General features: G+C 38.2%; 1 protein-coding gene across 2 annotated transcripts in view; it reads left to right on the top strand.

Moving 5' to 3' along the window:
* Window positions 1-20766, top strand: part of EP300 (E1A binding protein p300) — a 69977-nt gene that overhangs the window by 13081 nt on the left and 36130 nt on the right. For both annotated transcript variants that reach the window (XM_037160795.2, XM_037160794.2), the window contains exons 2-8: window positions 2457-3073; window positions 11574-11750; window positions 12799-13060; window positions 13704-13817; window positions 16729-16974; window positions 19280-19373; window positions 19944-20081. In XM_037160795.2, the coding sequence (XP_037016690.2) occupies window positions 2457-3073; window positions 11574-11750; window positions 12799-13060; window positions 13704-13817; window positions 16729-16974; window positions 19280-19373; window positions 19944-20081 (1648 nt within the window). The remainder of the gene's footprint in view (window positions 1-2456; window positions 3074-11573; window positions 11751-12798; window positions 13061-13703; window positions 13818-16728; window positions 16975-19279; window positions 19374-19943; window positions 20082-20766) is intronic.

The following is a 20766-nucleotide window of genomic DNA, read 5'->3' as shown; positions in this document are numbered from 1 at the left end:
GGAGAGGGAAAGATCAGTTGATCATTTGCCTCCCACAAGTGCCCCTGTAGGACTGAAACTGAATGTGCCCTGACGGGGAATCAAACCCGTGTCGTACTTTTGGTTTATAGGACAACACTCCAACCCAGTGAATTACACCAGCCGGGGCGGGGATTTGTCCATCTTTTTTTTTTTTTTTTTTTTTTTTTTCCTTCCTTCTCCACCCCCCCCCCCCATGAAATTGGTTGCTAGTATCACTTTCTCATTTTACTTTCTTTTTTCCTTAACCTTCCCAGAAATTTATTACTCTATTCAAAGTACCAACTTCTGGTTTGTTCATACCTTCTCAGTTGTATCTGGTTTTCCTCTTTTGTTGATAACTACTTGCTTCCTCATATTCTAACATAATAACTTGGATACTTAAATCATAATTTTTAGCTTTAAGTTTTGAAATGTATTTTATTATTATTCAGCTTTTGTAATTTTCTGTTTGATTTGTCACTTATGTATACGTATGTTTTTTTAAATTTCTAAATGGGTAGAGATTTTTATTCTTCTCTAAAATAAGTAAAAATATGTAACAGTAAAAAAATTTATTTTCATGTATTTCAGGGGAAAAGTAAAATGTCATATCTCTCTTAAAGTATATATGATCCCAGTTTTGTGAACTATATAATTAGAAATGATTAAGGAAATAGCCCTGGCTAGTGTGGCTCAGTGGATTGAGCACCAAACTGTGGAGCAAAGGGTCCCTAGTTCGATTCCCAGTCTGGACACTTTGCCTGGGTTGCAGGCCAGGTCCCTGGTGGGGAACATAGGAGAGGCAACCACACATTGATATTTCTCTCCTGTCTTTCTTCGTCCCTTCCCCTTTCTCTAAAAATAAATATTTAAAAAATGATTAAGGAGATATATCAGTATATTAAGTAATTTTCTTTAAGTAACGATGTAAAATAGGTTTTATTTGAGACTATTTATATTACAAAAGCATAAGGCACGTTTTTTTTAAATGATGGATGGGCACATATGATTTTTCAAAAGGAAAGAAAATAATTCTGTAAAAAAGTCTTCTGGGCTCTAAATCATGTTCTGAGATCCTGAGATACAATTTGGTTAGATTAAGATATGACCAGAATGCTTAACTGTGGTGGGCGTTAGGCAAGGAATTGGTCTATAGGTGATAAGATAAGCGCTTTCCAAAGAGCTGCAGTCTGGGTAAATTGGGGTGTGGTAGGGGGGGTGGTAGAGGTGGCAGCCAGGAGGGAAGACAGAGAGAAAGACACTCCTAATTTGAGTGCCGTGGTAGAATTCTGTAAAAAAGGAAGGACACATAGAGGAAGAGTTGTACTTAAAAACCAAGATTAATTGGACCAGATAGATCATTTAAAGTGGTATCTTGTCTTAAAGGGTTGAACTATCTTTAATAGGAAAATTAGTTGTAGATTCAAGTACATTTAATTATTAAATACCTAGTAATGTCTTTTTAATGTGAAAACTACTTGGAGAATTAGAAGGGAAGAAAACTCAAGTACCTAATGTATGTAATGAGTTAAAACTGTCAACAGGTCAACCAATATCAATTTTACCCTTGCAAAGGACATTTGGTGGTACTGAAGACATTCTTGGTTGTCACAAATGAGTTATGGCTAATAATGGCATTGGGAGAAGTGAGCAGGAATCTACAGAGTATCTTAACAATACACAGTGCAATCCTTCCTTCCCCCACAAAAAGAATTATCCAGTCCAAAATGTTTAATAGTAGCAAGATTGAGAAACCCTGGGTTAATCTATAACTTCTTAAATTTTTTGGCAGGGATGGGACAGGGGTAGGGTGGGGGTAGTTTCACTAGAGGCATGATTTTTGTATCCTATTTCAGCCAGATTTTAGTTAAGGAAAATGAATTTGTAGGCTGAGGTTAGGTGAAAAAGCAAGCTCACTCAGCACATTGAGGACCTACTTTGTGGCAGACACTGTGCTAAGAACTTGGCAAAGAATGGTAGCCCCTTGCTTCATGGAGCTCACACTGATTGTTCTACAAATGATGTGTCCTAATCAGTTGTCTCTGTTGTTGATAGTTTAAAATCTTTTGTTCTGAATTAGTTTTTATGTTGATAAATTATTTTAACCCCTTCTAAGGAATTCTGGAGTATTATACAACTTTAATTGTACATCTTTTTCTCATGACTATTAAGACAAAATTTTGGCAACTCATATAGGTGTTACACTAAGATTTACTTCTTTTTCCTTGGTATTATTTTTCCTTGGTATTAGTTCATTGCTTAAAGTTGTTGGCATAACCAAACATTCTTCAATTTCTTAATGTGTAGATATCAGGGAAAAATTTTAGTATAACATGAAAAACTGCAGTACAAATAGATAGTATTCCATAGAGTGAGGTATAGAAATATAATGTTTATCAAGAACAAAATAGAATGGTTTTGTCAAACTTTAACCATTATCTTTCTTCTTGCTTTAGATTTTGGCTCTCTATTTGACTTGGAGCATGACTTACCAGATGAATTAATCAACTCTACGGAATTGGGACTAACCAATGGTGGTGATATTAGTCAGCTTCAGACAAGTCTTGGCATAGTACAAGATGCAGCTTCTAAACATAAACAACTGTCAGAATTGCTACGGTCTGGTAGTTCCCCTAACCTAAATATGGGGGTTGGTGGTCCAGGCCAAGGCATGGCCAGCCAGGCCCAACAGAACAGTCCTGGATTGGGTTTGATAAACAGCATGGTCAAAAGCCCAATCCCCAACATGGGGATGGGCACGAGTGGACCAAATCAGGGTCCCACGCCACCTGCAACAGGTATGATGAACAGTCCAGTGAGTCAACCTGCAATGGGAATGAACACGGGGATGAATGCTGGCATGAATCCTGGAATGTTGACTGCAGGCAATGGACAGGGGATGATGCCTAATCAAGTCATGAACGGTTCGATTGGAGCAGGCCGAGGGCGACCTAATATGCAGTACCCAACCCCAGGCATGGGAAATGCTGGCAACTTAATGACTGAGCCGCTGCAGCAGGGCTCTCCCCAGATGGGAGGACAAGCAGGATTGAGAGGCCCCCAGCCTCTTAAGGTAAGTGTGATTTTGGTATGTTTGAGTGTTCCATTGTTATAGGGAGGGCTGGGGTCAGCTATTTATTTATTTTTATTCGTATTTAATCTTACACTGTGTAGTCTTATCCACATTTTATGCCAAGGATCTGCTGTATTGTCACAAATTTTTTTAACTCTTATATTAAATTCAAGTAAAACATTTTACACAACTGAGTGGTATTGTATGTATACCTTCACATTTGTTGCAGATGATTGTCAGCTAATTCCTGTTCTCTCTGGAGCAACATTAGAAAATTTTCATATTACTTCTAAGGCCACCATAGCCTTCCTATAGAAATACTGTTTTGAGATTTGGCTGGTGTGGCTCAGTGGATTGAGTGCCAGCTTGTGAACCAAAGGGTCTCTGCTTTGATTCCCTTATCAGAGCACATGCCTGCATTATAGGGCAGGTCCCCAGTGGGGGGCACACGTGAAAGTTGACCACACATTGATGTTTCTCTCCATGTCTTTTCTCCCTCCCCTCTCTCCAAAAAATAAATAAAATCTTTTTTAAAAATGTAGCTTTGAGATAACTGGTATTATACTCTCTTCAGATAAACTGTATTTTTCACCACTGCTTTGAATGTCCCTGGTTTTTAACAGATAGCTATTTATTACAGGATTTTTTAAAATTTTGTTTTTCCTTATTAGTTGATGGAAATAAAGGTGCGTTACTGTGTTTTGCTGTGTATAATGCACACCTCACCTGCATTTTTGGCCCAGACTTTTGGGGAGGGGGTGTTCTGTTTTAATTTTTAATTCAACTTTTAATTTATATTTAGAAACTTGTTTTGTTGTTTTGGTATTATAAAGAAATTTTAGCATTTATTTTTGAACATACAGATATTGTTACTGCTATCTGGTTATACTTTTAACACATTAATATAAATAAAAGAATTTAAAACATTTATGTAGATATGGAATTAGTACTACCAATGTATAATAATGTTCAACCTTATTTTTCCCTCAAAAATTTGGGGGAGAGGGGTGCACATTATACACGGCAAAATAAGGTAGTTTATTATGAAGTCTAAGTTAACATTCCGGGTGTTCCAAGGCCTCCTTTCTTAAGTTTCATTAATTAGAAAATGCTACATATGTTTTTTAAAAACTTTAAATATGTGTACTCTATATAATTAAGACATTAATAAACACATTTTTGATGCTCATTCTTTCATATTTTTCCTGTACACTTTATTCCTGTTTTCTAAAATGATATCACATTATAGATGACACTGCCTGTCATGTACTTAGAGATGGCTTTGCTTGAAAGGTGTTATTTGAGGTGGGTAAGATTTTTACATGGTGTCAAAAACAAGTTTTCTCCGTAAGAGGAATAATCTGAGCAGATATTAAAACTTCTTTGTTCCTGAGAATCATAATGGTAAGAGATCAAGGATGAATGAAATTAATAGTTAGGCCCAAATCAGGAGTGTGGGAACTGGGGTCACTTGTGGATGTATGAAAACCCTTAAAAGTTTTTATACTACACAACAAGGAGTGTTGACATTGAACTTAGGAGGTTCTGTTTGGCATCTCTGTCTATGCTGTACATTCTCCCTTTCTGGCACTTTTATATTGGTATGTTAATGTGGTTTACTTAAACTATTGGGAGTGAAAACCACAAACAAGGTAAAATACTTATTAGGCACCTCTTTTAGTTCCTAGGAACTTAGTTGTGAAAAGTCCCTGCCCTCCTGATGTTTACATTCTCTGGGGAGAAGAGGGGTGATGGACAGTAGATCTTCACTGATTGGTCAGATATTTATCAAGTCCTAACTTTGGTGCTGAAGGTAGGGCAGTGAATAAACTTAATTCCTGGAATTTACTCTCTAATGTTGCACATAAGGTGTAAATTTATAGTATTCCAGGTAAGTGCTATGGAAAAAAAATAATAAAGTAAGGCTGAGGCTCACTGGGAGAATGCCTAGGTTAGGAGTGGGGCCCTGTTTTATTTATAATCTAAGCCACAGATTTCTTGCACCAACAGTGTTTGGAACTGGATGTATACAGTGAACAAAACAGAATTCCTTATCCCAAGGAGCTTTATTTTCACAGAAAGGGGACATTTAAGTATAAAGCTTTATTATTAAAATATTTGCTTGTTTTAAATGAGCGCACAGATTTCAAACCATCCTGCCTGGGTTAGAATCTGAGCTCTACCACAACCCTCTTCCTCTGTAGCTGTTTTGCAAAGCTTGTTGGTTAAATCGTTTTACAAAAAATTGTACCTGTCTCCTAAGAAATGCTGGTGACAAAAAAAATAAGTTTTGAAAGTTCTTTTTTGAATAGCTGTCCTTTATGTATGAAAGAAGAAATGAAATTAATTGATAAAAGCGTCATGACGAATAGTGTGGGTTATGGAGCACCACTGCCTGGGTTGGAAATGGACTCAGCCACTGATACAATAGCTACATTACATTGGGCAAGTTGCTTGCTGTATCTGTTTTCCCATCTGTGGAATGCAAATAGTTAGGAGTAGGTGTAACCTATCCCATAGAATTGTTGGAGAACTAAATGAGTTAAACTAATTTCTTCATCAGTGGCATACTGTGAGCACGAACTAGTATAGTGGTGGTAGTAGTAGCAACAAGTGCTTAATATATTATTGTGGTTCCCATTTTGTGATGATGTTAAAACATTTCTGTGGCACAGGAGAGAAATAAAAACTACATCCTCTGGTTATGCTACAGTCATTTAGAGGCCTAGCTTTCAGCACCAGGGGCTGAGAATAAATCAATGTACTACATCAACAGCAGCTGACTGAAGGATGCTGCTAGTAGAGACTTCACTGTGTTGATACTATAAATTTGAAGGAAGATTTACTTTCTTTGGAACTAGGGACTTTTTATTCAAGAAATGTTCATTAATATTCTGGTGTTTTTAGTTTTTTGTAGAAATCAATACAAAATAAATCTGAAATAGCTTATGGTTAAGATGACAAGATTCAAACTATTACTAAATGACAATATCAAGCAGTATAATTGTACCTAGATTAATGTTTGTCTCCAAATACTTAAGGATGTCTCCTGAGTAGGTATTTAATATATGTTAGGACCATCAGTGCTGACATCAGCCTGGTGAATTGAAAGTTTTATTTCCATTATATATGGGAGGAAACAAAGTTAGTGGGGCGGTGTTGTAGAGAACTCTTGTTCTCCGAATTAAAAGTCCATGTCATTCATTGTATAGTACATAAACCATCTGTTGATAAAACTTACACAGCTGAAGACAAACACAAGGTGTTTAGGGTTGCTGCAGTCACCTCCTGACTGACTTAGACCTTATGTGTGATCATTGCTAGTGTAGGACAGCCTATAAAAGCAGGAGCCATGCATTTTCTACAATTTTGCCTTAACCTGGACCTTTCACAGACACCGTCTGGGAACATTTTTACTTATTATTCTGTAGTCCTAGATCTAGGGGGAAAGAACACTCCTGCCCCCCCTTCCTCTAACTCTAGTTACCTCACAGGCTATGAAGAGGTATGTGTTACTTGGCACCTGGATAGATTCATATCCAAATTTTATATGCTTTGTGACTGATGATGTTAAAAAAAAGAAACTGAACTATTTTCAAATGAGTATTGGCCTTAGGAATAATCCCCCTTTTCCTTCCTCTCTCTCTCTTTTTTAATATTTTATTTATTTATCTTTAGAGGGGAAGGGAGGGAGAGAAACATCAATGTATGGTTGCCTTTCGTGCATCCCCTGCTGGGAACTGGCCTGCAGGGAACCGGCCTGCAACCCAGGCATGTGCCCTGACTGGGAATCGAACCGCGATTGTGTGGTTCACAGGCCTGCGCTCAATCCACTGAGCTACACCAGCTAGGGCCCTCTTCTCTTTTTTATAAAAACTTTTATTTATTTTTAGAAGGGGAAGGGAGGGAGAAGGGAAAGAGAGGGAGAAAAACATCAGTTGGTTGCCTTTTGCGTGTGCCCCAGCTGGGAACTGAACCTGCAACCCCGACATCTGCCCTGACCAGGAATCAAACTGGTAGCCTTTTGTTTGCAGGCTGGCACTCAATCTAGTGAGCCACACCACCCAGGGCTCCTTCATTTTCTCTCTTTTAAAAAAAATGTTGAGGCGGGTAGGAGCTAATGATGTCAGTTTTTGAGCTCTTCCAAAATTAACATAAGTTTTTGATGGTCTTTGGCAGTGATGTTAAAGAGCACTTAACCTATAAAGTTTTAAAGCAAGAGCAATGGTTGGTGTGTTGCTGTTTTAGAACTTGGCCGTCTTTGGATAGGCAAAAAGTGAAGCAGATAGGAAGGACCAGTTAGAGGGGTATGAAGTGTAAGACGGGGAGGAAGAGTCCATATTGAAAGAGAAAGACAGGGGCATACTCTGCTGGGTTTTAAATAGGAGGGTCTTAGGGCCAAATTTACAATCGCTGGATGTGGTTTTAGGTGTGCAGTATCAATTTATGAGGAACCAGTCCCTCCTGAGGTGATGAGGCTGCCTAAACTAAGGCAGTGGTATAGGAATGATGGGAATGGGTCTGGAGAATAATGTATGGGGTTTGGTGTAGGTTCTGAGAGATTAGTGTTCCTTGTTTATCAGCATACCCCTAGTGCTTAACATAGTGCCTAGTGTTTAAATTGGATACATAATGTGAGCATTTATTGAATCTGGTACGCAGTAGGAAATGTCTGAATGTAATTTAATTTTGTTTTTATTGTTTGGTGAATCTTGGAGTTGCATGTATTGTGTTACTGTTTGTATTACTTTAGCGCCTACAAGTCTTACTAAAGGATTTTTGTCTTACCCTGGCTAGTGTGGCTCAGTGGATTGTGCACCTGCCTGCAAACCAAAAGTTCTGTTCGATTCCCAATTAGGGCACTTGCCTGGGTTGCGGGCCAGGTTCCCCAGTAGGGGGTGTGTGAGAGGCAACTACACATTGATGTTTCCCTCTTTCTCCCTCCCTTGCCCTCTCTAAAAATAAGTAAAATCTTTAAAAAGGAAAAGAATTTTTTTCTCTGTTAGATGTTCCTAAACTGTTACATTCTTTTTTATTTATTTTTATTGCTTTATTTTCTTTTTTTAATACTTTATTTTTTTTCTTAAAGATTTTATTTATCTTTAGAGGGGAAGGAGAGAGGGAGAGAAACATCAGTGTATGGTTGCCTCTTGTCCATCCTACTGGGAACTGTTATATTCTTTATATTTTTGGGCACTCTTTTTTTGTCAGTGGTTCTTGCTATCATGTGTTTTTATGTTCCTTTGTTTCCCCGGTTTTTGCTTTTACTATATTGAAAACTTAGAAACAACCTGTAGAGCAAGATTTATTTTTAAAAGAAAAAATAATAATTCACTGTAGGTTGTCTTTGTTTCAGCTGTCTAGAACTGTTAGTGGCATCCTGGTCCTTTGCCTTGTCAGTTTAGGTGGTTATCTGTTTTCTTGTGCTCCAGGTAGGTGGTGGGTAGTTGGACGACTGGATCGTGTTATCTACAGAGGAAAGAACATGATCAAATGTTTACAGTATGGCAGAAATTAAATATGGTATATTCCCTTATTGTATTTGTGAGGGAGCGGTTTAATTTCACACACTGGCAGCTGAACTGTGAGGGAATGTGTTGTGATCAGGGAGCAAGCAGTGTCAGGAATTGGTCGAAACTCAGTTGTCATAGACAGGCAATACAGTGATTTAGGAACAAATGTGAAGGACCAGATTCTCTTGGGATGTAGTATTTGAATAAAGACATAATGCTCATTAACAAGAGACACTAAGACAGGTTATAAATCCCAGCATTTTATTTATGTTAATAATGGACTCTTGAAATCATAACTTTGTCTATTGATCTTTTATGGCCTGTCATGCAGGTTCTGTGATAGAATGGCTTTCATTTTATGTCTATCACGAGTTTCCATGCTAATAAGAAACAGCAAAATATAACTCCCCCAGGTGTAAGAGTGCATATTATGTTGGAAGTATGTTAGTATAAATATCTGTATTTTATTTTTCTCTTTTAAAAAAAGATTGGTTTTTTTTTTTGGTTGCCTCTTGTGCTCCCCCCCAACCAGTGACCTGGCCCGCGACCCTTTGGTCCCAGGCTGGCGCTCACTCCACTGAGCCACACCAGCCAAAGCTAAATATTTGTGTTTTAAGGGCATATATAGCAGCAGCACTTGCAGCCAGCTACATTCAAAACTATGAAAAGAAATGTGAGCTTGTCCTGGCAGGTGTGGCTCTGTGGATTGAGTGTGACCTGTGAACCAAAAGGTTGCTGGTTCGATTCCCAGTCAGGGCACATGCCTGGGTTTTGGGCTGGGTCCCCAGTGGGGGGCATACTAGAGGTGACCAAACACTGATGTTTCTCTCCCTCTCTCCTCTTCCCCACTCTCTAAAAACAAATAAAATCTTTTTTTTTTTTTAAATGAACTTGCATAGGAGGCTGTTTCTACATTTGATTGTTCCTACTATCTTAGTAGCCAGGTATACTTAGGAGATTCCAATTATTGGAGCCTGAATGAATAAGTTTTTTACTCTGGATGCTTTTCATTTAGGCTGCCCAATTCTTTTATGCTTTCACCCAAACCATGCCACTTCCCTCAGTCTCATTTCCTTTCATCATCAGAGAACTTGGCAGGTTACTTTACCTCCTAGTCTCCAGTGTCATCTGGGAAATGTCAGTGTACTTTAATTTTTTTTCTTGATGAATTTGCCTTTCCAGTATAGGCAAATCTTTGAACTGATACAGCCGTCATATTCATATATATTTGCAAGATAAAGATAACTGCATATAATTTAAAGAACTGAATATTATTTATAGAGGTTTATGCAGTTTATGACTTTTATGATTTGTTTTCCTGAGTTAACAAGCTCTTTTGTCAAACAGGTTTAGGGTGATGGTGCTACAAAGATAAATTAAGGTTCTTCCCCTTTTGTGTGTGGTCTGGGAATAAAGGCATGTGTTTTAATAGATTATTTCATTATCTAAGTTATATTATAAATAAAGACATGAACATTTGTATCAGGGTAGAAGGAGAGCTCTTTAGCTGTTTAGGACAATAAACAGATGCTTCACATAGGTGGTAACTTCTGAAATGTATTTTAAAGGATAACTAGAATCTATAGCTGCTTCTGAGTTATACCAACTGAATAAGAAACAAAAAAAATGAAAATTGGACTTCTCTTTGTGAGCTTGACTTTTATTTCCTTTTAAACTTTTTTATTGATTTTTTTTTGAGGGAGGGAGAGAGAAACAGAAGAACAAAGAAACATCAATTTGATATTCCACTCATTTACGCATGCATCGGTTGATTCTTGAATGTGCCTTGACTGAGGATTGAACTCCCAAACTTGGTACAATGCTCTCACCAACTAAGCTACCTGGCTAGGGCTTATTTTCTTTATAGGTTAACATTCAGGAGTGAGCTAGGAAAGGAAGATAAACCACTGTCTAGTTTTAGCAAAAAGGAAAAGCTTAAGGCAAATACTGGAGATTTAAGAAGTATGATGCTCTCAGATTTGCAAGTTACTGGGTATGGGAAATTGGGTACCATGGAGAAGTAAGTAGTCAGGCCTCATGCACACCATGAAACACTGGTACACTGTGTTTTTTCCCCTCGGACTGAGTACATGAGGATAGAAGGCAAGAAAACATGTCAGACAGTCTACATAGGCTGCAATGAGGGGCTTGGAATTAAGACAGTGACAGTGGCCATGGATAGATACATGGGAAGGATTTGAAGTCAGGTGTGTAGAGGTAGAATTTGAAGGACCCTTTGATAAAAATTAGACCCAACTGTGAAGGATTAAAATCTGGTATGACTCCTTTTAATTGGGTAATTGCTGTAGTGGCCTTAGTGCTTGCTTTATGTTTCTAGTAGGCGATGATGGACTTACAGTGGGATCTTATATGGAAGAACAGAACTGGAAGTTGCTTGCATCATTGTTATCACCAAAGCTTGGCTTTTAAATAATTAATACTCTGTTTCAATTACTCATTATATGGTATGGTGGCTCCAGGTGGACTTAATATACACACTGCGGGGAGGGGGCTTCTTTTTCACATACATAGGGGTTGCAAAGAAAGTCAAATTTAAGAGCCAATCAGGTAATTTCATAACATAAAAGCTAGGTTTAAGAGAGCAAGAAATGGTGAGGACTCTACATGGTCTGTGTAAGGGATTCAGATTCAAAATTTTTTTAAAATCATGGTGCCACTGTATAACTAAATAAAAGAAGAATATATCCTCCCTGACTGGTGTGGCTCAGTGGATTGAGTGCTGGCTCAGTTCCCTGTCAGGGCACGTGCCTGGGTTGCAGGCCAGTTCCCAGCAGGGGATGTACCAGAAGCAACCATACATTGATATTTCTCCTTCTCTCCTTCCCTTCCCTTCTAAAGATAAATAAATAAAATTTAAAAAAAAGAAAAAAGAAATCTGGGGTATGGAAAAAAAGAAGTAGAAAAGGAATAATAATGTTCTGTTATGAGGAATAAGATGTTAAGTTTTTTCTGTTTCTTATTCTTAGATGGGAATGATGAACAACCCTAATCCTTATGGTTCACCATACACTCAGAATTCTGGACAACAGATTGGAGCCAGTGGCCTTGGTCTCCAGATTCCAACAAAGTCTGTTCTACCAAATAGCTTATCTCCATTTGCAATGGACAAAAAGGCAGTCCCTGGTGGAGGAATGCCCAACATGGTAGGTAGTAATCTGTCTGCAATTTTGTCTTCAAATTGCATTTTAACAAACGTTCATTCCTTCTACTGTATACACTACAATGTAATGGATGGCCCCTGTGATTAAGGAGGCTAGTACCCTCCTTCCAGTTCATGAGGTATTTTGTCACCTGTGATTATTGATCAGTAAGGGTGCTGGTTCAAATAGCAAATGGGATTACTAAATGAAAGTTTTGGGGGTCTGCTGTAGTACACAGCTTCTGCTTTTGAGCATGTCTGTAGCATAGGAAAATGGAACCTTTTTCCAGTTCCTAATGAACGTAACTACTGATTTGAATCTGATGGTGTGCACAGAAGGAACTTCCCTCTCAAAGTTACACGTTGTTTTAAACAGCCATTTTTGTTGTGGAAAAAAATCTCCAGCATTTCTAAACATTGCTATTTTTCTGAAATAAAACTTTCTAGTTGTAAAATATTGTCCTATGGGAACATTATTTCCCCTTCAGATGTCTTAATTTTTTGCTTTTTGTCATGTGTTTATTGAATACCTATATTAGGTACTCTAGGAAGTGAGGCAATGGATATAAAAAGACGAATAAAACATGGCATCTCTGTCCCCAGAAGTGGTTTTTATTGGTAAAACAAAACTTCTTCCACAGTTTCTAAAAGCTAATTTTCACCCACTTAAAAGATCCTGTTTCCCAAGAAGCTCCTTTGTTCTTCAGAACCTTCCTTTGACCTGTTCTTTACTACAGATTCTTTACTTTTCCCTGCCCCACTGGAGTTTTACCATGTCTTCTCTTTTCTTTTGTTTTCTTCGTATTACACTTTTTTTTTTTTTTACTATATCTTTGGTAATGTAAGTACTTAGTTTTCTTATTACATTGTATTTCTCAATGTTAGGAGTACCATTTATTTATTTTGGGATCTCCTGTGTCAAAAATTGAGTCTGGCCTAGAATAGACTGTCTTTAAAGGTTTTAATTGAAAATATCTAGGTTCATATTTATTAAAGAATCATCAGATTGTGACACCTAACATTATGTGGATCTTTATTGCTTTCTCCCTTAGGGCCAACAGCAGGCCCCTCAAGTCCAGCAGCCAGGCCTTGTGACTTCAGTAGCCCAAGGGATGGGTTCTGGAGCCCACACTGCTGATCCAGAGAAGCGCAAACTCATCCAACAGCAGCTTGTCCTCCTTCTGCATGCACACAAGTGCCAGCGCCGGGAGCAGGCTAATGGTGAAGTGCGGCAGTGCAACCTTCCCCACTGTCGCACCATGAAGAATGTCCTAAATCATATGACACACTGCCAGTCGGGCAAGTCCTGCCAAGGTGAGTGAGCTCAGAGGGTTTGTGTGCTCAGCAATTAATATTTATATCAGAGAGGAGAGAAAATATGATCAACTGCATTTGAGACTCCTTTACTAATAATGTCTTCCTTTATAGTAGGATATTCTTTTGAGTATCATTTTGTGTGTGACTGGCTAGGCATATGGTAGGAGAAGAAAGTTTTAAAGCAACTTCCTTTTTGTGATGATCCTCACCAAGTTTGATTTGCCCCAGCATAGCATACTTTAAATGTTACTGAGTGTTTGCTATCATGTAGCCAATACTAAGACAGTATTATCTGACTTAATACAATTCATGTATTTGTGGAGTTGTTAAAAATCTGTTTTTATTGAATAAAGTAGACTGACTGCACAGCTTGGTGGTGAAAATACAGGCTCTGGAGCCAGAGTGCTTGAGTTTAAATCCCACTTTGGGGATTTAAGTCGGGGACTTTGTGCAAGTTACCACCTTTTTACCTGTTTTCTCAACTATAAAACATGAGTACTAATAGCTGCCCTGTAGTGCTGCTACAAAGACGAAATGTTAACATCTGCGGCACTTGTTAAGTGATCAGTAAGTTAGCTGAGATTAATGTAAAAATGTAACCTGCATTTGGAGGCGAAAAAGTAATTTTTCTTCTTTTTAGTGGCACACTGTGCATCTTCTCGACAAATCATTTCACACTGGAAGAACTGTACAAGGCACGATTGTCCTGTGTGTCTCCCCCTTAAAAATGCTGGGGATAAGAGAAATCAACAGTGTAAGTGATTCTTTTCTTAATGATTTTTTAAATTTGATTTTCAAGAGAGACAAACAGTTGCATCTCTTTGTTGTTCCATTCATTTCTGCAATCATTGATTGATTTTTGTATGTGCCTTGACCGGGGATTGAACTACAACCTAGCGTATGGAAACAACGGTCTAACCAACTAGGTTACTTGGCCAGGGCAGTGATTAAATCTTTTGAAGCTTTAATAGCAGCAGGATTCTTAGATTCTACCCAGTGCAAGTTGGTGGGATTTAAAGAATTTGATTTTGTGAAGTTTCTGTAACCTGCCTAGTTACCACTTTTCATTAATTTCATATTAATGAGGTTAGAATTAAATTGATTATTACATAAAATAACATGTAGAAACTTAGTCATTCTTTATATAAAAATGATAGAATTGAAGCTCCATTTTTAAATTCATGAAAATTAAAGATGGACAACTTTTGGACTTTTGCCAAGATGGAGGCATAGGTGGAAACATTGTGCCTTCTGGCACAACCAAGTTTAAAGACAACAAAGTTTTAGTAATAAAAATGCAGCCAAAACACAGAAAATTGAACTGTATGGAAGTCCGACAACAACGAACCATTCAGCCAGCAGCGGAGTGGGGTCAGGCAGGAAAGATCCCCCAACCCAGGGTGCAGGCAGCTGTGGGAGGATCCCAGGTGTGGGGTAGGAACTGGTGGCCGACCCCGAGAGGGCACAAGGTGGCAGGCTGACTGCTGTCACACATTCATGCGCAGATAAACCAGCGAAGGAGTGAGCAGTGACACAGACCGCGCAGGCCCCAGTGGCTTGCAGGAAGCAGCAGAGGGGACCGCTATTGCCCCTCTTTGACACTGCCCCCACATACACCGTCACAACCCAGCCACTGAGTTGCCCCGCCCTGGTAAACACCTAGGGCTCCGCCCCTCATATGTAACAGATTCGAACAGACCAAAACATGGTTCAAGAAGAACTCAAAGCCCCAGAGCCAATAACTCTAAGCAACCAAGAAATAGCCAGCCTATCAGATGTACAGTTCAAAACACTGGTGCTCAGGATGCTCACGGAACTGGCTGATTTTAGTCACAAATTAGAGGAACAAATGAAGGCTAAACTAATTGAAATGAAGGGAAATGCACAGGAAACCAATGGTGATGGAAAGGAAACTGGGACTCAGATCAATGGAGTGGACCAGAAGAAAGAGAAAAAAAATGACCAAACAGAAAAGGATGAAGAAACAAGAATTAAAAAAATGAGGACAGGCTTAGGAACCTCCAGGACATCTTGAAATCCTCCAACATCCAGAATTATAGGGATACTAGAGGGGAAAAGGAATAGTCACAAGTGGAAAACTTACTTGAACAAATAATAAAGGAGAACTTCTCCAATCTGGCTGGCAAAGGAAATAGACTTCCAGGAAATCCAGGAAGCTCAGAGAGTCCCAAAGAAGTTGGACCCAAGGAGGAACACACCAAGGCACATCATAATTACATTAGCCAAGATTAAAATGAAGGAGAGAATCCTAGAAGCATCAAGAGATAAGGGGACAGTCACCTACAAAGGAGTTCCCATCAGACTGTCAGCTGATTTCTCAAAAGGGACCTTACAGGCAAGAAGGGGCTGGAAAGAAGTATTCCAAGTCATGAAAACCAAAGACCTACAACCAAGATTGCTCTGTTCAGCAAAGTTTTCATTTAGAATGGAAGGGCAGACAAAGTGCTTCTCAGATAAGGTCAAATTCAAGGAGTTCATCATCACCAAGCCCTTATTATATGAAATGTTAAAGGAACTTATCTAGGGAAAAGAAGATAAAAAAGATGAACAGTGGAAGGACAGCAAACTCAGTTATTAAGAACCACACCTAAAACAAAAGCAAACTAAGAGGACAGATCGAGAGTGGAACCATAGAAATGAAGATCACATGGAGGGTTAGCAACGGGAGTGGGAGGAGGAGAAGGGGGGAGAAGGTACAGGGAATAAGTAAAATAGATGGTAGGTAGAAAATAGATGGGGGGGCAAGAATAATATGGGAAATATAGAATCTAAAGAACTTGAGACACACGGTCATAAACTAAAGGGGGGAAATGGTAGGGGGGTGCAGGGTGGAGGGGAATGAAGGGGGAAATGGGACAACTGTAATGGCATAATTAATAAAATATATTTTTTAAAAAACTTAAAGATGATTTCTTTGACAATGGACAAGCTGCTACTCTGTACCTGTGAACTAAATATTTAGATAATTCAAAATTATTTGAAGAGAAAAATGGAAATTAATTTTAGAAGTCTGTAATGATGAGAAGCTTTTCTTAGAGAAAAGACGAGTAAAAAGTAGGAAGATTTAAGTGTAGCTATCACTTAAGTGTATCACTTAAGTGTAGCTCTAGAATCTAAACATTAAGCACTTAGGATTGAAAGTTAAATTTGGAAATACATATGCAGCATGTGAAAAAGCATTTTAACTTGATAAATAATTAAGAAGTCATACATACCCCAGTAGAAAATTGAGACTAGGAAAGAGATAATTCATTAGAGGGAGGAAATACCAAAAAGTTCACTGTTAAAGTATGAAATGAAGCACCATCTCTCCCTTCATATTGGCGGAAATAATGCTACCTAGTGTTGGCATTGGTATAGCTCTGAGGCATTAATACACTGTTGCTAAGGACGTTGATTCAGCTTGTAGAAAGGCTTTTGGGTATTTTGGATCAAAAGACTTTCCATGCCAATGATTGCCTTTCACCATTCAGTTTTCTATCTAGAAATTTATTTCAGGAGAATAATGGAAAAAAAGATGCATGTTCAGAGATATCTCACAAAACAGTAATTTTTGTGGTTTTTAAAATTCATTTAAATATGTTGGTCCTTTTTTTTTTTAACCATTTTTAATGTTGTAATACTATTTCTTTTGTCTTCTGTAGCAATTCTGACTGGAGCACCAGTTGGACTTGGAAATACTAGCTCTCTAGGAGTTGGTCAGCAGTCTACACCCAGTTTAAGCACTGTTAGTCAGATTGACCCCAGCTCTATAGAAAGAGCCTACGCAGCCCTCGGACTGCCCTATCAAGTAAATCAGATGACGACACAGCCCCAGGTACAAGCAAAGAACCAGCAGAATCAGCAGTCCGGGCAGTCTCCCCAAGGCATGCGGTCCATGAGCAACATTAGTAAGTTTGTGTTTTTCCTAGTAACCAATGTGATATTGGTTGTATCTATAAATAACATATAAAATACAGGATTGTCTGCTTAGATTATTTTAGTCTCTGTGTATACCTATCTTTGTCTCCCCCCTTTAATTTTTTTGTTACATGATTAATTTTTGGAGTAATTTTTAAAAGATTGTAGTCCCCTTGTAATCCATATACCAGAGGCAACTGCTACTGGTTTATATCCTTTTTAATACTTTTATGCATATGTGACTTTAATTTCTAGAAATGGAATCCCATGTGTTCTTTTCTTTCCCTCTTTTTTCCTCCCATGAGCTACTCTGTGACAGACTATTTCTTTTTCTTACTACTTTTTTGTGGGGGGAGAGAGAGACATCGATTTGTCATTCTATTAAGTTACGCAGTCATTGAAGGAGTCTTCTGTGTTCCCTGACTGGGGATGAAACCCACAACCTTGGCGTGTCAGATGACACTCCAACCAACTGAGCTACCTGGCCAGGGCTGTAACAGACTATTTCTGTAGCATAATAGTGCCATATATCTCTTTCCATACCCAATATAACCTTTTTAGTTCTATAGTACTTCATTATAAGTACTATAGAACTAAAGTACTTATAATGAAGTGCTTCTATAATACTTCATTATTTTAAAAATGTATAACAGTTGGACATTTAGGTTTCCAGTTGTTTTGTTGGTTTAGTTTTGAGTTTTTGTTTGTTTTTACTTTACTATTTTATGGTTTTATTATTTACTATTAGAGAGACGGAGAAAAACATTGATTGCTTGCCTCTCACACACCCCTAAAGGGGGGGGGAGACTGGCCCGCAACCCAGGCATGTGCCCTCACTGGGAATCAAACTGGCAACCTTGCAACACAGGCTGGTGCTCAGTCCACTGAACCACACCATCCAGGGCTTTTTTGCTGTTTTAAATTGTGCAAAGAAATTATGTTTTGGCTTGAAGTATTCTTTTGGTTTGAGAGTGTGGATGTTGTTGGTATAGATTTCCACATACAACGTATTTGGCAGCAGAAATAGTGTACCTTTTGAAATACTTTATTGGGTGCACTTGTTTGCCTAACCTTCCTGTGAAGTGACTGAGAGGGAAGGGGCCAGTGAACAGTGTTGCAACAGCCCAATTGGGGGGGGTGTTTTTTGTTGTCTTGTTTTTTCTAAGTCTGTGGTAAAGGAGCCTTGTTCTGTGATTGTTGCTTTTCTGTTAGGCAATTGAACGTTCAGTCCATTTTGTTTAAATAGTTAGATACTACTTACTGATGGTAAGTCCATGGCTTTTTATATTTTTAATGCTGTGAGTTTTATTCTAAAATTGATCATGGTGATAAGTTCTTTAACTAGAAAGTAGCCTGATTCTGAATAATCAACCATGCTTTTTTCCTGTGAAGTCTGATTTTTCATCTATTAATGTTTGCAGTAGTCTTCAGTTACTGTTTATTATTGTTTGATTCTAAATTAGGAAACAAAATTGTTCACACTATTCCAGAAATGTAATGTTGTTGTTTTAACTTAAGTAAGTGTACACTATTTGTGAAACATGGTGCTGAGTTGTTAAAAAATTACTGTGTTAGGAGTTTTTTTAAAATGGCCCTGGCTGGTGGCTCATTGGATTGAGTGCCAACCTCAGAATCAAAAGGTTGCTGGGCTTTATTCACACACACACACACACACACACACACACACACACACACACCTTTTCATTAAGGATTTTGTTTGTTTATTTATTTTAGAGAGAAGGTTGGGAGAAAGGAGAGAAACATCAATGTATGGTTGCCTTTGGCGTGACCCCCACTGGGGACCTGACCTAGCTCCCAACCCAGGCATGTGTCCTGACAGAATACTGAACTAGTGACCCTTTGGTTCCTAGGCCAGTGCTCAAATCCACTGAGTCACCCTAGCCAGGGTTCCCCCCTTTCTTTTATATCTTGGGTTTTTTGTTTTTCTTTTAACAAGATGGCTTTTTTTCCTTCTTCCTTCCCATGTTATGAGAGTACATCTTCCTTGAATTTTAGGTTATACTGCTAGTAATTATATATGCTGCTGGTATTTTTTCCCCCTGATTTGTCATTTGTCTCTTGACTTTGCTTATGTTGATTATTTATTTCTCAAATTTCTAAATATCCTTATGGCTTCTGAGTTTGAGGTCTTGAAAAGTAAAAATTTCTTGTAATATTTTTTCTAGTACTTTTATAGCTTTTTGTTCATTCTCTTTTCCCTTTTTATGGCTCTTTTTCATTTGTTTTTATTGTATTGGTATTTAAAATATTTTATCTTTTTTTGTTTTGACCTAGATGCTAGTCCTTTGGGAGTAAATGGAGGTGTAGGGGTTCAAACGTCAAATCTTCTTCCTGACTCAATGTTACATTCAGCCATAAATTCTCAAAAGTAAGTTTTATTTTGGTTTGTGCTCTGTGTCGTTTTTTTCAAACACTTGTTAAAATTTCTTCAGTGTTTTAGTTTTTTTTAATTTTGAGATATCCTTGATACATAAAGATAAACACGTTTGCATCCATACTTTCAGGTTTTCTATTTAACCTATTTGAAATCGTATCAGTAATTTGGGGTAACCTACACCTTCCCATATGCAGTAGGAAGTTGTGAGTATGCAGCTATTTAAACAACGAGTTTGTTCTATCCCAGTGTTAAGAATTAGTCCATTGCCCAGTGACTTTCCTGGGATAAGCTGTGTCAAAAAGTGACACCATCATCTCATAACACAGATTTAACCTGCTAAAAACTCACATTGTCTTCCTCCACTCCACACAGTGAAGTGTTGTGGATTGACACCTTTCCTCACAGAAACACACACATGTACACTATTTCCTCCCGTACTTTATTTAGCAAATAGACTTGTCACAGTGTATTGGACCCATTGTGACCATCACTTTCAACTCAGATGAAATCTTACTGCCCTCTAAACTTCACTAAAACTGTTTCACCACTCCTTTTTAAAAGCCCGATGATGAATGAAAACGCCAGTGTGGCCTCCCTGGGTCCTATGCCAACAGCAGCTCAACCATCCAATACTGGGATTCGGAAACAGTGGCATGAAGATATTACTCAGGATCTTCGAAATCATCTTGTTCACAAACTGTAAGATTGTAGGCATGTCTTATCCATAAGGAGTTACTGTGTCACCATATTTCCAATCTGCCAGGCTCTTAACCCCAGGAGGCATATTACCGATTTTTCTATTGCCTGGCAGAATATACTTCTGCTCCTGCTGCTGTCTTGCTTCCTAGCTCTGCTTCTCAAATTTTTCACCATTATTTGTTAGGAGTATGATCTGTTCTGCCTAGTGACAGTAGTAAATATATGAGTTAAAAATTATTCATTTTTCCGTCACTGCCTTTAAAAAATTCATGAAGAACTAGGTCTCATCTCATTAGATTATGGCAGTACAAATGTCTTTTTGTTATCCCTGTTAAGCTTTTATTATGTCGACAAGTTGAATCTGGTAGGATGATCTTCTGATCCTCCAAGAGTATATGTATCAACATTTTGTGAAATAGTTTGCATTATTTGTTGAAAAGTTAATATATACCAGGCACTCAGCCTCACAAACACTGTCTTTTTTAAAGAGCGCTTCTCAGGATACTGAGGGGAAAGGCAAATAGTGGGAAAACGTAATGTGCCCAATATCACAAAGAAGATGGAGCTTAGACTTCACTGACTACGAGCTTACACAGCACACAATATTATTTTTAATTCCTGAAGAAAAGAAATTGTTCTCCCTTCATGTATTTCATTCACTCCATCCATATTTTTAAGTTAACTA

Source organism: Artibeus jamaicensis, unplaced genomic scaffold, assembly GCF_021234435.1.
Source record: "Artibeus jamaicensis isolate MK-2021 breed Jamaican fruit bat unplaced genomic scaffold, CSHL_Jam_final contig_233, whole genome shotgun sequence".
NCBI lineage: Eukaryota > Metazoa > Chordata > Mammalia > Chiroptera > Phyllostomidae > Artibeus > Artibeus jamaicensis.
This window is presented reverse-complemented; position numbering and strand designations above follow the sequence as displayed.